The following is a 15,954-nucleotide window of genomic DNA, read 5'->3' as shown; positions in this document are numbered from 1 at the left end:
AAAAAATACATTTTTATTTTAACAAGTTACACCATTATAATCGTCTCGTTAATACCTTCGAAATGAGTCCAATATTAAATAGTTTTTGACTTAATTATATTATTATATATTATATATACTGTGAAAAAATATTTTTAATATTTACGATTTATACTTTTATAGTTATTTGTTTATGTATATACTATATATTTTGGGGTTAGGCTGTTCAAATTGCATTGTATAATATGTTCTAAATTAATATGTTCTTGGGTTTTTTTTTGAAATATATATAATATATACATGTAACCTTAATCTTAAAACTCAAGTTTCTTTTTTTGAAATATATATATACTTTTTTGAAATATATATATACTTTTTTTTTGTCTTTTCATGGTTTATGATCTGTCAAATTTGTAGTTTTCTTTATTGGTTGTAAGTGTTTATCTTAAAACTCAAGTTTCTTGGTTCTTTGCTTTGGTGTAAAATGAACACATTTGTGGAATCATTTAAATATGTTGGATTTTAAATATATTGGATTTTAAACTGTCATACACTCGATAGTTTGTAATTGGAACTATAACTCTTATTTATTCAAATTGTATTAATATGTAAAGACCAAGTGTAACATATATCATCGTTAAATCTTATCTTATAAAACCAGTGGAACTTCAAAATCGTTAAAATTCATGGCTCTTACTGCATTGCACGGGTACACAACTAGTATATATATATATAGAAAGAGAGAGAGAGAGAGAGAGAGAGAGAGAGAGAGATATTTGAGATCTTGTGAGATAAGTCTGTTTTCGTGAGACACCATTTTTACACTTGAAACTTAGCAGTAAAACACTATGAATGTAACATTCACAGTGTTTTTGTTGTGAAGGTACGACTTTTTTTTACCTTCACAACACTGCAGACTATATAAATAAAATTTGCAATTTTGAAATTACAATGATGAAAGTGCAATTTTAACATACCATAGGGATTAAAAGCGTAATTTACTCTTAAAATCAATTTTTTAATACACGTTGGATGCCACTCGGTTTTTTTTTATGATTATTTTACTCTTTCGATTGATTTATAGATAAAATCAACTCATTTGGATGCTAATTGGTCAAAAATTTCACATTTTTAAAATATAATTTAATTATTAGTTAATTAATTCAATCAGTTATTGAATATATATATATATATATATATAGGGGTTTGATTCACGTGAAACCAGTTTGTTTTCGTGAGACTACTTTTTATACTTGAAACTTCATAGCAAAACGTTGTTAAGGTAAAAAAAAAAGACCGAACTTTCAGAGCAAAAATATTGTGAAGGTTACCAAAGAGTCTTTGGTCTTGCGGTATATGAGTCTTTGGCCTCCTAGGAAGTCAAAGATTCAAATTTCATCAAAGATAAGGAGGGTGTGTGAGTTTATTTGTTCTATTTGTCGTATGTAAATATTATATACTTATAAAATACCTTAATAGTGTTTTGCTGTTAAGTTTCAAGTGTAAAAAAATAGTCTCACGGGTCTCACGAAAACAAGCTGGTCTGATGTGATCTTATATATATTACGTATTTTAGATGTTTATTCGTAAAATAAAAGTCTATTTGTGCAAATTAATTAAATTCATGCATCCTCGTCCAAGTCGCTTAACTACAATAAAATCTTCAAACTTCTCCAATTTTTCCGTCACAGTTGTCATTAACTCATTATTGAGTTACATTTTTATTGAATCAAACATATCTTGACGGAAAATCTCAAAAGTTCTTCAATTTTTCCGTCACCAGATTACTTCCCCCTCGTACTTTTTGGTTCTTCGTTGGACTTGATGCGACCTCTACAATTTCTTTACCTTCGTCAAAACGACGTGGTTAAACTGATATCCGATTGGTTGTTAGTATTGTCCAACAGTCCTCAATGTATTATAAGTCGGTTTCTTTTGGTTCTTCAAAATAATAAGATTTTACAAGTCGGTTTCTCAAAATAAAAGCTGGTTCTCAAGATACAAATGAAATTGAAAAACTGTTATATTTTAATTCAGTTTTCCCTTTGGAGTTAATTATGAAAATCTAGCCTCCACTGTATAGCTCAATTGGCAAAGGAGAGGGACGACTTTGTTCAAACACAAAATAGGTCCCATGTTCGATCCCAGACCCTCCGCTAGCCTCAACTGCTAAATGAGCCAAAAAAATACCCCCTCAGAATGCAGTTTTTGGAGGGCAGGTTTCGTATGAGACCCAGTTGGATCGCCTTTTTTGCTCAAACCATAAAAATCCATAGCATTAGCATATAAGATAATCAGATCCTAATCAACGTTTATCGATGACTTAAATATTAAGTGTCATAAAGTTGATGGGCTTAGGCCCATTATAGTAATTATGCAAGAGGGCTAGGGATCGGCAGAGGACCGGAATCGGGATCAACTTGGGACTGGCCAGACCTGGGACTGATTGGGACCGTCGTTAAGGACCGATTACGGTTTTCATCAAAAAACAAGGCCCGGACCGGCACGACCTGGGACCGGCCCCTTTTTTCCAAAAAAAATGTATTTTTAAATTTATTTCTAACTTTCTAAGTGTATTTGATTGAAAACCAATTACAAAATTATAATAAAACATATTTTTTAAGTGTATTTAATTATCTCATTTACCCTCTATTCACAATTCTCACAAAAAAAAACGTATTTTTATGTGTATTTAATTGACCCAATTATATATTTTCAGTTACATTAGAATAACACTTTTGTATATTCTTTAAAGAAAAGTTTAAAAAATTACATAAAAATCGATTTTTTTACGTAAGACCGGTTTGGAATCAGCCCAGGACCAGTTCTCATAATCGGGTCTCATACATCTTAACCGGGCCTTCGTATTTGTGTCGGGATTGATTATGCCCGGACCGATTACGAAATCACTATTTTGGGACCGATTTAGGCCAGTCTGGCCCAACTATTGACCGATTTTGACTACCTCAGAGACAATTATATGTGCCGTGGTTTTGATTTTGGTTTTGGTTTAGGTTCTCAAGGGGCCATTGATGGGCTTAGGCCCATTAATAGTAATATGTAGAGTTTCATGATTTTTAGAAAATAAATTAAGTCTATAATGTGTTGTTAAGGATTAAAAATCATAAATTAGACGTTCAGAATGTTTATTCAATACAAAATCAAATAATAATTTATCTTAATTTTATACAAACAGTTTAATCATTACAACCGACTTAATTCATATACGAAACAAACTGCTCTAAAACCAGTTCTTGACCAACTACAAGCTTTAGAAACCGAAACAAACTGCTCTAAAACCAGTTCTCGACCAATTAAAAGCTTTAGTTTCCGAAACAAACTGCTCTGAAACCAGTTCTCAAACGAGGGTCATTCATTATATGAAAGATAAGTTGATACACAAACATGGAAACCTTAAATACAAATAGCATCCATTTTAGGACATAATTTACACACACAAACACACACACACTTAAACAAAACCCCTTTGAAAATTTAGGATCTACTCTTGAAGGGAATTGCCCTGATGACAATGGTATGGTACATAGCAGCAAGTGCAGCTCCAATGAAGGGACCAACCCAAAAGATCCACTGCAAATTGAAAAGACAAATTTACCCTTTTAGCCAACATTTCATCATACTTTAAAATTGATCAAGATTATATCTTTTTAGTTCAAAATTTAATCTTGATGTGTTTATGTAACGAAACGATCGACTTACGTGGTCGTCCCATGCATGGTCCTTGTTGAAGATGATGGCGGCTCCAAGACTTCTTGCGGGGTTGATACCGGTTCCGGTGATGGGGATGGTGGCTAAGTGAACCAAGAACACGGCGAACCCGATTGGGAGAGGGGCCAAAATCTGCAAAATTTCGGCGAATGAGATGCAACCCACCAAGGAAGTTGGTAGCTATAAATTAACTTATTTTTTGAGCTTGTCGAAATAGATTATTTTGGTTGGTCATAAACTAACTTTTTGAAACGCTACTTCAAAGGGCGATTCAATAAGTTTTAGGATCTTTTTTCTCTAACACGTCTTTTTAGGTCATTTTACGTTGTTATCAAGCTTATCAGTCAACGCCAAACCCGAAAAGGACCAAACCATTTTGGATGAGTTATGGGCTCTTTGGTTGGTTTTTCATCAAATGGGATAATGTTGTCTGTATGAATTAATCTGTCTGTTTTTGTTTGGGAGGGTTTTCCATAGATCGAAGGAGGGTGTTTTTTAATTGGGAGGGCATGTTTGGAAAAACTTGGCTTTCTACATAAAGCTTTCCTTAAAAACTTACTGAATAAACCACTTTCTATATCATTAAGCCACTAGAAAACAATTCATGTATAATTGACCGAATAAGCTGTAGCATACAGACCTCTACTGTCTTTTTAACACTTGTACCCTCAATGACATGGGCCCATGGTTTAGCATATTTATAGTAATTGACAAATATGACCTTGCACTTTAAGAAGAAATGATGACCAAGAAAGCACTAAAGAGAAACGCATTGCACAGACCATCATCATTGCTAACACGCCAAGACAAAAGAAGATAGAGACGTAAAGCTACTTGACAAACTTTCACGATTCCCCTGCCCCACACCCACAAAGGGTAATTTAGTCATTTCACATGAAATGATTGAGACATTCTTTATAACAAAGAAAACAATGAGCCCTATCCAAAAACCACTTGTTGGGTATCAAAAAAGATGAATTCTTTAAGACCAAGATCAAATTGGTATCCAAGAAATCAAGATTTTATTTAATCTGGAAATTGGATCTCACAGTTATCAAAAACTACTGACTTTTAGTTCATCAGTTAGCATATCAGCCAAACTACGAGACTCTACGAGGTCAAGAGCAACAATTAAAGCAATTATGAGGTAAGAGAAGAGTATACATACAGGAACATGAGAGTCTCTAGCACTTCTCTTGGCATCAGTGGCTGAAAAAACAGTGTAAACAAGCACAAAGGTTCCAACAATCTCAGCACCAAGACCTGAACCCTTGGTGTAGCCATGGGCTACAACATTGGCTCCACCACCCAAAAGATTGTACTGGGTCTTGCCCTCAAACCCCTTGACCACACCTGCACCACAAATGGCTCCAAGGCACTGCATAACCATATAGAACAGTGCCCTTGTTAAGGATAGTTTTCTAGCCAGTAACAAACCGAAGGTCACAGCTGGGTTAATGTGTCCTCCTGTTTTACATCAAGAAAGAAGACAGATTAGATTTTGACCCAAACCCATATCATATCAAGCATTGATTTGAGTGAGATTCTTGTTAATCTGAAGTGGGTTAGTAGAAAACAGATTAATAGTGAAACCAAAAGGGGCGGGGCGACTTTGTTCGAATACGCAATAGGTTCAAGTTCGAATCCTGCCGGTGACAGGCTTGAACCCCTCCGCTAGCCATGGCTAGCTAAGGGGCTGTTTGGTTGGTTTTTCAATTAAGTCCTGAATGAATAAAGTTGTCTGTGTGGATTGAACTGTTTGCGTAAGTAGGGACGTTTTTGTTTGGTAGGATCTTTTCATAAACGGAAGGAGCGTGTTTTTGAATTGGGAGGGTCAAGTTTGGAAAAAAAAGCCCGGCTTTCTGCATAAAGCTCCCTCTAGAAACTTACTGAATAAGTCACTCGTTATATCATTAATCTACTACCAAACAGTCATGTATAGCTGACCTAATAAGTTGCAAGTCCCGTTAAGATCAATTTTTGAAACCAAAAGGCTGAAAACTGTGGGAATTGGGTATTTTCTTGAAAATAAATGGAAAATCCAAGAAAACCTTGTCAACTAACTAAAGATCAGCTTTTTGATCCAAACCCATATCATATCAAGCTTAGATTTGGTTCAAATCAGTACAATTATGGTTAATTCAAAGAGGGTTAGCAGAGAGCCTGATTAATATTGAAACCCAAAGACAGATATCAGGAACAAAAAGCTGAAAAGTAGGGGAAATGAGTGTTTTCTTGAAATTAAATGGAGAATCCAAGAAAATCTTGTCTTCAACTTGAAGCAAACTAGTGACAGTGATTCCCAAAGAGACCTATTACAGAACTTAAACTAGATCAAGTGGGAAAAAAAACCCTAAAAAGAGGATATTATCAAAGTTGAAATCAAGAAATCATCCAAAAATTCAGAAGCAAACCATCAAGAAGATCTAAACCCATCACTCAATCACTCACCATTCATGAACTCAACAATATGCCAAAATTTACACTTCAAACATCACAAGAACACCATGATCACACACTCTTAAAGGTGTTTTTGGTTATTTCTATCAATTTCCCAAGACAAAACAGGCTTTTAAGAAGAGTGTTTTCAAGAAAAGCATACCTGAGATACCAGCAGTGCAGTAAACAAGTGCAAAGATCATACCCCCAAAAGCCCAAGCAATCCCTTGAATACCCACAGTTCCACATTTAGTGGGTGATTTAACCACACCCATAACAGTCAAGACTGTGATGTACAAAAACAAGAAAGTGGCTATGAACTCAGCGATTCCGGCTCGGTAAAAAGACCACGAAGACAGCTCGCCTGGCTCGAACCATGGTGCCGGTGGTGGTTCTTTGTAGTCTTTATCGGTTTGAGCCGATGTTCCAATGGGTTGTCTTTCTGAATACTTGTTGGCTCCAAGCTTAACATCCTCTTCTTTGCCCTCCATTGTTGATCAAAGATTGAAGCCTTTTTTTTGGTTTTCTCTCTCTAGATTTAGGGGTAGTGAGTGTTTGTGAAGATGATGGATGGGGTTTATGGGGTTTTTATAGTTGAGAAAGTGGATTATTTTTTGCTTAAAGAAAGAACTTGAGCTTTGGTGAGTGGTGATTTTCTTCAAGTGTTTGGTAATAATTCCTTGAGTGAACTATAAACTTGGTCCATGTGACTTTTGGTTGTTACGGTTTTAAAATTACAAGATGGTTATCGTGGTTTATAACAAGGTTCGAATTTGGTTATTTTTTGTAACGGGTGTTAAAAAGTTCCGATAAATGAGAAGTATTTTCATCATTTTATTAAATTTTTTGTATTTTACCTGATTAAAATTAATTTTATAATTTTGGTTTTAAGATTAAGATTGATTCACAAAATTATAATCATTTATTAAGTTAACAAAATAACCAATATATATATACACACACATATGTAGATGATTGATCGAATGCAAATCACTCATATTTGTACAAACCGTGTAAATCATCCTTATCCGTCGATTTTATTGTTTAATCTTACTAAATTTTTTAATGAAATTGTTTCATATGATACTTTTTTTGAAGTTGTTTCAGATATGGTTACGAAATTGTTTCATAGAATACTTATGAAATTTTAATGAAACTGTTTCATGTATTTTTTTAAAAATTAATATAATGAAGATGATAATATTCATGATTAACACCATTCACAATAAAAATGATTAATCAATCTCTCATAATTACAAAAAAAAATGAACAAAATGAAAAATTATGAATGGTTGAATTAAATTTGTACAAATAACATGGTTTGCAAAGTAAACATCTTCTATGTACGTTTGTATATATGTGTGTGTATATCTATATAGGATCGGTTCACATGAGACCAGTCTGTTTTCGTGATACCACTTTTTTACACTTGAAACTTCACAACAACTGTGAACGTAAAAAAAGTCGAACCTTCAAAACAAAAACATTGTGAAAGTCACATTCGAGCGTTTTACTGTGAAGTTTCAAATGTAAAAAAGTGGTATTATGTATCTCACGAAAACAGACTCGTCTCATATAATCCCAGTCTATATTTGTATATATATATATATATATATAGGGTTTATTTCAAATACAACCTATTGCATTTGTACAACCAATGCAACCCAATAAATTGAAATATTTATGGAAATGATTAGAGTTCATTTATTATGATTTAAATATTTATGGAAGATGAATACGGTTCATTAATTATGATTAATACTTTATATTAGGAAATAATCAAAATATCTATAAAATCACCTATTAATCAAATGAAATGGACGGTTGAGATTGAGTTGTATTGGTTGCACAAATGACCAGAGTTGTATAATAACCAACCCCTCTATATATATATATATATATATATATATATATATATATGTATGTATTTATTTATGTATTATGGTGGGAGTACATGTATGATGATGGATGATGAGGGGTGGGAGTGGGTGACAACTCATGGAGAGAAATGCTCTTCTGGTATTGGCTCCTTCACATGAAGTACAAGGATTCCATGGTGACCCCACAATCCAATTACACCACTTTCCCTTTTCTTTTGGTGGCCCCCACTTCAAGTCTTATTTTATTCATTTTTATATTAATTTTTAGGTTTTAAAGTATATTTTCATCTTTAAAATAGGTTTTAGGTTTTTTGGATTTATATAAAACTAATCAATTATTTAAATTATTATATTCAAATTCATTAACAAATTTTTTGTAATAGATAATATAATTAATTTACTTAAAATCAATCATTCATCGGTTCAAACCGTAAATAATTTAAGAAGCAATAAACCAAATATTCATAATGAATATTGATATATTCATTATGCATATCAATGATTCAAAGCAACAATTACCAAAATTATTAATCTAGATCAATTATGTTGTGTTTTTAAATTTGGAGTTAAAATAAAAGAAATGGGTGGGAAAAAAATAAAATGAAAATAATTTTTTTATTTATGTTTTCGAAAGAAAAGAAAAACAAAATAAAGAAAAAAATTCATGTTTTTAAGCAGGAGAGAAATAATAGGAAAAATGTCATTTTTATAAATACGTCATTTAAAAACATGTTCTTTATAACGAAAAGTTTGGTAGTTTTGTAATTTATAATAATATTTTTAAAATGTTTTAAAGGTTGTTTGACAGTTGCTGAATGATTAAGTGGTCATAATGATTAAGTGGTCATAATGATTAAGAAGCTTTTATGATATAGTACAAAATAGAATATGATTGTTTGGTAATTGTTTACAATGAAACTAGAGAGTTGAATGGTTAAGGAATGCTCATGATACAAAATCATTCAGACGGTTTTAGAACCATTAAGATGCGAACTTTTGTTTGCCAAACAAGATTCAGATCTTAACGATTCGGATTGTGGCTCTTAATGAAACTATTAAGAGGTAAACAAACAACTCATTGGTTCATTTTCTTCACTTTCCTCCCACATTTGGAAGAAAACTCATAATTATTTTATTTTTGTTCCCTTTCGTTTTTCCCCCGAAAATGGTTTTCAGAACACAAACTTTATTTACGTTCCTTCCTTTTCATTCCTTTATAAAAAAAAGGAATCGAAAACACATCGATGGCTATATATTTGTGGAAAAGGGCAAAACGTTACTTGCGGCTTAGACTTATCACAATTTTATGGATTCTCAAATAATAAATCTGAGTCATTATGAATTTCCATCTCCTTCATCAGTAAAATCGATAACAAACCTTGAATCAGAATCACTAGATCTATATAGAAAACCCTAAATCAGATACAAATAAAAAACATACTGATGTTGGTGGTTTAGACAGCGTTGATACCAGACCCAGATGTATGAAGATGGTAGTTTGGTAAGTGTGCACCATCGAAGGAGGCAGAGCTGACATTGGATGCCAAAGAATGTGTTTTAACTATAATAATACAAAGGATAAAAAACTTGCAAAGTTGTTCGATGTGTTTTATTTTATTTTCCCGTATCTCAAAGCATCTTCTAAAGTTTAGCGATGCATTTTTCAAACCCCAGAATAATTTCAACTTTGCTAAACTCGATTGAACGGCAACACATGACCCTGCTTGGGCCTTCATGATTCCGCCTTTGATATTAAAATTATGGGTGATGATGGGTCAGGTTGGGTTGGATTCGGGTTAATACATTTTATTAAACATGTTGAAAATCTCAATCCAACTTAACCCATTTTATTAAATGAGTTGAGTTTTTTCAACCTAATCCAACCAGTTACCTAAATGGGTTGACCTGTTTACGATTTTTTTAACCCAACCTGTTAAATAAATGAGTTGAATATGGGTTGACCCATTTAATTTTAAAATTTTAAATAAAAAAAAGGACTAGACTATTTAATTTTTTTGAATAAAACACAACACAACCACAAATACAAACAAATTGTTCAAAGTTTGAATAAAACACAATCATAACAAATATATTATTCAAAATAAATTAAAAAATGGAGTAATGGACTAAAGAATTTTATTAGCATTTCATGATGATTAATAGTTATGGATGCGATTGGAATTTAGACTTTCGTCTCAAGACGGTAGGATTTTTAATTAATAATAAAACAAAATTAAAAATTAAAATACTAGATATGATATTAAGAATAAAATAAAATTATATAATATTTTAAATAGGATGAAAACAGGTCGAAAAATTCAACCCAACTCAACCCATTTATTTAAATGGATTAAAAATCTCAATCCAACCTGTTAATTCTGAATTGTGTTAGCAGGTTGGGTCATTTTTTTTGTAACACCTAATCAAAATTAACAATAGATTTCATTTCTGCGTGAAAAACATTGAAGGGGTTAATTTGCCATATATTTATAATTAGGGGGCAGAATGTAAATTTAAAATAAAAGAAACATGAAAAAGGTTAAAGATTGAAATGGATTCTAACCCAAACACATAATTCCAACCGTCCAAACCACTACGAGCTGTACACGTGGCATGCCTAGGATTTGAATATTTTTAATGTTATTTTTAAGGTCCACTACACCAGCAATGACAGCAATCAGCAGAAAAAATAATCCACCGTCCATCCGCCGCCCCATAAAAACTAATGGCCATGATTTGACGCAGCCGCAAAACCTATATCGTCATCTGCGTCTGGCAAATATGACACGTGGGAAAAATCCACATACTGCTGACTGATACAGACATACTATTGGATATTGTAATATGCATTAATATCAAGACCGTTTATGGATTGAGTTGAAGATATTTGTACAATTTAACCTAATGTTTGCGGTTTAAAAAAATCTTAACCCAACTTAATTCGTACGAGTTGATACTTTGGTATATTAAAATATTTTTCTAACCTTGAATATGTTATTTCTCTACTCATAATTTATTTTTCATCATCAACCATTTGATGCAACTTATCCATATTTCTTACGTATATCACATTCAGTTAATTTTCTCAATTTACATATATATGTTCACAGTTATCGAACATATATATGAATTAATTATATAGAGATATGAATAGATTGAAAATATGTTATATAAAAAGCATACGTGATAGTGTAATTGTCTAATGTATATACTAATAAAAATTTAACAATCATATTAAATCTAAGAAATAAAAGGATATCGGGTTCATCGGATTGAGTTGAGTTCAAATAATAGTAACTCAATATCAACTCAATACCTACGGTTTGACAACTTTACAACTCGATTAGACATCAGGTTGCTTTAGGTTGGGTTATTTTGCTTTGGGTTGGGTTGATCGAGTTGGTCGGGTTTTTGAGCATCCCTAATTAATACACATTACTTTATATATAAAGAATGATTTATAATACAGTATAAATATAAACCTATACAGTTGGGATCATGGGAGATCACGTAGTCATCATGTGACCCGCGAAACGACCTCCTACTCGTTGGATGATTTGTTGTCGCTGAACCTTCACATAAACACCCAAACCTTCACAGAAAAAATATTTGAACCACAAAGATGGTATCTGATTGGTTTGAGCTTGAGCTCCAAATGTCAAAAGTGTCAGGAGATCTCAGGTTCAAATCCAAAGAGAAAGAAAAATCCCCCTTTTGGCCATGAAGGTTCAAATGCGGTGACTGTAGGCTACCCGCAAAGCAGGTGGTCGCTCTGTGATTAGTCAGCCCGCATAGCAGGTTGGATATCCAAGTTAAAAAAAAAAGATATGAATCTTCATGCAAAAAATAAAATTAAAATCGAAATAGAGAAAAATGTACTGAATCTTCATAAAAACATGTGAAACTTAACTTTGGTCTCATGAAAAAATGACTGATCTCGTAAAAACCCAATCCTAGACATAAAAACCTGTATTAAACTTGAAATTATCGGTTTTTTCGTATTAAAATTCATAACGACAAAACCAATTAAAAAACATGAAATGAGATAGCATCCGACGTGTAGCTCAGTTGGCAAAAAAGGTGATATGATTTTGCCCAATATAATGAAATGAGACATATTTCATAGATCGCTACAACGACATTGACTTTATAGGACGCTTAAAAGATAGAAGCGTCCCAAAAAGATATTTTATAGGACTTAAGTTTATAGAAACAAATTAAAAAACATGTTATCTAAAAGTGTTACAATATGTCAATAGAATTTTGTAGTCATTTTAACAAGTTTTTTAAAACGCTTTTAAAATAAAGTGTCGTATTAACAATTTTATATGATACTATTTGGAAAAATATCCTATAAAGTGTTCTAAGGGTCATAACAGACCTCTTTATATGATCAAAAAAATAAAATGTCCTGTCTAAAGACGTTGTAATAAATTTATATGACGTTTTTGGCGTCGTAATAAGTTTTTTATGACACTTTTAATATAAAGCGTTTCATTAGCAACTTTATAGGACACTATTTGAAAAATTGTCCTATAAAAACAAGTGTCCTATAAAAAATTGAGTTTATAGGACATTTTCACAAAAGTGTCCTATAAAGTTGCTATTGCGACACTTAGTATTAAAAACGTCCTAAAAATTTGTTAAAACGCCCAAAAACGTCATATAAACTTATTACAATGCCTTTAGATATGACGTTTATATATTTTGATCCTATAAATTAAGTCATATTAGGACGCTTACAGATTGGGGGCGTCATATAAACCCAATTTTGTTGTAGTATATAAAAAGATGAGTTTATAGTACGCTTCTCAAAAATGTTTTATAAAATAGCTAATAAACACTTTATTTTAAAAATATTATAAAAAACTTGTTAAAAGACTTAAAAACATTCTATAAGCTTTCATTTTCGTAACTTCGCTGTGGGCCCCATTCCTATTTTGACATGTAAATATAAATTGAAAAACGTTTGACCTTCAAAAAGTCAAACATCCCAAAAAGTCAAATATACCAAAAAAGTCAACTGAAAGGGATCAAGGGTTAGAACATCCACATTACCAAGTGGAACCTATAAGCTTAGATGGTAAAGCAAAAACAAGCTCATCTTTTTCTAAATTCAACCAAAAATCGGGATTTCGGTCTCACGAACCGATCGCGATGATCCCGTTTTCCACGCTAGTTCGGGTAAAGACTACGATATCCGTTTGAAGCAAGATGGTTCGGTAACGTATGGCCTGTTGCTAATCCCGTGTTGTATCTGATCCCTCCGTTCATCATCCGTGCACCTAAAAGATTACTACTATCGTGTGAAAATCCTTGAACGACCCGATTGGGAATCCCGAAACTGTTGGAGTTGTCGAATCTTTGATGATGATGATGGTTTAATCCAACCGGGTACCCATTTCCGACACACGAAGATTCATTATGAGCGAAGCTTCGAAACCGTTCTTCCTGAAGCCCTGAGTAGTTCCCCCTTTCAAGTTTTAAACTTGCGTCGTTTGATCTTGAATTCGGTAGAACCAATGGTAACGTCAGATACGAAGAAGTAGCGATATGTTTCTGATCCGGGGAGTTTGTAAAGATCGGTTTTTTAGCAGAAGAATCGATAAAGATTGGATTTTTATCGATCAAGACTGGATTTTTATCGATCAAGATTGGATTTTTAGCAGACGATTCCTTTGCATTTTCGTTTTTGACCGGTTCTTGAGTGCAATCTAGACCTTTCGAGGCTGCTAACTCGGAGTTCTTCGGCTTTTCTTGAACGGTTTTGGTCTTTCTTGATCGAGGCTTTGGGTTCGGTTTCTTGGCTTGATTACTTCCATTTCCGTTTCCCTTTTTCTTTATCGATCTTGAAGGCGATTTCTTCGATTTTACGAGTTGATCCATCTCTTTTCGCATTTTCGCAAACATGGTTTCTCTCGCAACCCGAAGATCATCCAAGATCGATTCAGTAAAGATCCTAAAATCATCGTAAACCGTCATTTGGCTTATTAACTTACTCTTTTTCTTCATTCTAGCACCGTTTCCCTTCTTCACGTTAGACGAAACCGAAGAATCCTTCTTTGATTTGCTCTTTACTCCTCTCTTGTTCTTCATCTCCTTTTTCGGTCCGTTACGGACTCTTTTCGTCTTTTTCTCGACTTGAACGTGCCTCTGATCGTTGGTTTCACTAACACGGTCGGTTTCAGGCAAAACCAAACTAGGAACCAACCGAAGCTTTTCTTGAGCATTTCCCACATCAGAATTCGATTTCGAATCATCACTCGATGAATCAACATTCCTCCGAAACCCCCAAATCTGTTCGAATTTCTGATTTTCGTTCATTTTCTTGATCCGGTTACTTCAGAATCGAAGATTTTAACCCAAATTTCGGATGGAAAAAGAACCCGTATCGGATTCAAGTTTCTATGAACAGATTTTCTAGTAATAGATGTTTCTTCACCATTAGAGAACCTCCATTAGAGCTTGAATCAACCTTCAATCATTTTTAACAGTCAAATATGGATTTTCTTTAAACAGAATTGCAAGAAAGAAAACACAAGATTGAAATTAAACCCTAAACCCTAAACCCTAAAACATCATCGTCATGAAGTAGAACACTCCCATTTTTCCTATAAAGATTGGGACAGTTGACAAATTTTAAGTCAAAATCTTGCTAAATAAGGAAATTCTATCATCTATGAAAGTAAAAACAGGGTTTTTAACTAAAAAGAAACAAACCCAAAGAACGTCATCCGGGTTCGAATCCAAACGCCACCAAAACTCATATGGACCATGGTGCAATCACTCCGGACAATTCATGTTGGAATTAGTTTGTACACGTAAGCTGGTCCAGACAGCTATAGTTGTCAAAAGGAAGTCCTAAAGAATATCACTTTTCTTGAGTTCGAATCTCAAGGCCATCAAACCCTTTTGACCACGGAGGTTCCGAACCCCATTTGTGGTGGGGATTAAACAACATGCATAAGCTGACCTAAACACCCATAGTTACAAAATATCCATTTATCAACAAAAATCACCCAAATTACAAACCCACATCAAAAACCCTGTGAACAATCAAACCCAAATCACAAAATCATCACAAAGAAAGCAAAACCAGCAAAATACACAATAAAACCCTAAAAACCCACCATTATCAAACACAAAAATGCAATGAACATACCTTCATAACATAAAGATGACCATTTCTTGTTCAAGAAACCCTCTTTTCATCCCATTTTCTGCATCAATTTTTCTGCAAAAAGCTATGAGTTTTAGGGTTTCATGAATCTTTGAAGTAGAGGGGATGATGGGTTGTTGTCCAATGGTCTATATAAGCAAGGGGGGGAAAGAGAGCTGAATGCAGGCACAAAGGTGAATGAATGTATTTCCTGAATGGGTTAAGTCTGGCTGAACAGGAACCCCATTTAATGGTATTAAATTATTTTCTTGATTTTAATTACAAGAAAGCTCTTTTTTTTAATTGTGAATCCATTTAATTTGTGTAAATTGAAGAGGGGTTTAAATCTTGATCATTAGTCGATACAATGTTTCTTTGTATGGTATTATGATTAATATTGGCTTAATGATCATAAGATATCTTGTTATACTTTCTTTGTAAACAAGAAATAGATAAATATGGGTTTAAAATGAATAAAATATTGTATTTTTAATTATCTGTACTGTATTATAAAACATTTGACAGAAATTCTTGGAAACAGTTTTTTATGCAGAAAGTATTGTTTACTGATTCATATTACCTAAAATTTAAAATCGCAAGTAAATTATGCGTAAGTATAATTTATTAAAGCTTTATTTTTGAATTTGTGTAACTAACTGTATATAAACATAATCAAATACGGGATGAACATCTCATTTTGAAATATAAAAAATCTAAAATATAATTAGAATAATCATTAGTTATTATCTTTATAAAAATTATATTATT

The 15,954-nt window shown here is 32.8% G+C and overlaps 1 protein-coding gene across 1 annotated transcript; it reads right to left on the bottom strand.

The window, feature by feature from the left end:
* Nucleotides 1-3,320: 3,320 nt before the first annotated feature.
* On the bottom strand, nt 3,321-6,676 carry LOC112499659 (aquaporin PIP1-3-like). Its single transcript, XM_025102982.1, has 4 exons — nt 6,311-6,676; nt 4,877-5,175; nt 3,700-3,840; nt 3,321-3,570 (listed from the first exon to the last, which is right to left on the bottom strand). The coding sequence occupies exons 1-4, from the start codon at nt 6,636-6,638 to the stop codon at nt 3,475-3,477; spliced, it is 864 nt and encodes a 287-aa protein (XP_024958750.1). The 5' UTR covers nt 6,639-6,676; the 3' UTR covers nt 3,321-3,474.
* Nucleotides 6,677-15,954: the final 9,278 nt, after the last annotated feature.

The sequence above is a fragment of the Cynara cardunculus genome, assembly GCF_001531365.2.
Source record: "Cynara cardunculus var. scolymus isolate 2C chromosome LG 16, CcrdV1, whole genome shotgun sequence".
Taxonomy (NCBI): Eukaryota; Viridiplantae; Streptophyta; class Magnoliopsida; order Asterales; family Asteraceae; genus Cynara; species Cynara cardunculus.
The sequence above is the reverse complement of the archived record's forward strand: the minus strand, read 5'-3'. Positions and strand labels throughout refer to the sequence as shown.

Excerpts from the sequence above, each read along its gene's own strand:
- LOC112499659 (XM_025102982.1), bottom strand. The coding sequence starts at position 6,638 with ATGGAGGGCAAAGAAGAGGATGTTAAGCTTGGAGCCAACAAGTATTCA. Across the intron at positions 5,176-6,310 it reads CTGCACTGCTGGTATCTCAG|GAGGACACATTAACCCAGCT; the intron begins GTATGCTTTTCT and ends GATGTAAAACAG. Across the intron at positions 3,841-4,876 it reads CTAGAGACTCTCATGTTCCT|ATTTTGGCCCCTCTCCCAAT; the intron begins GTATGTATACTC and ends GAAATTTTGCAG.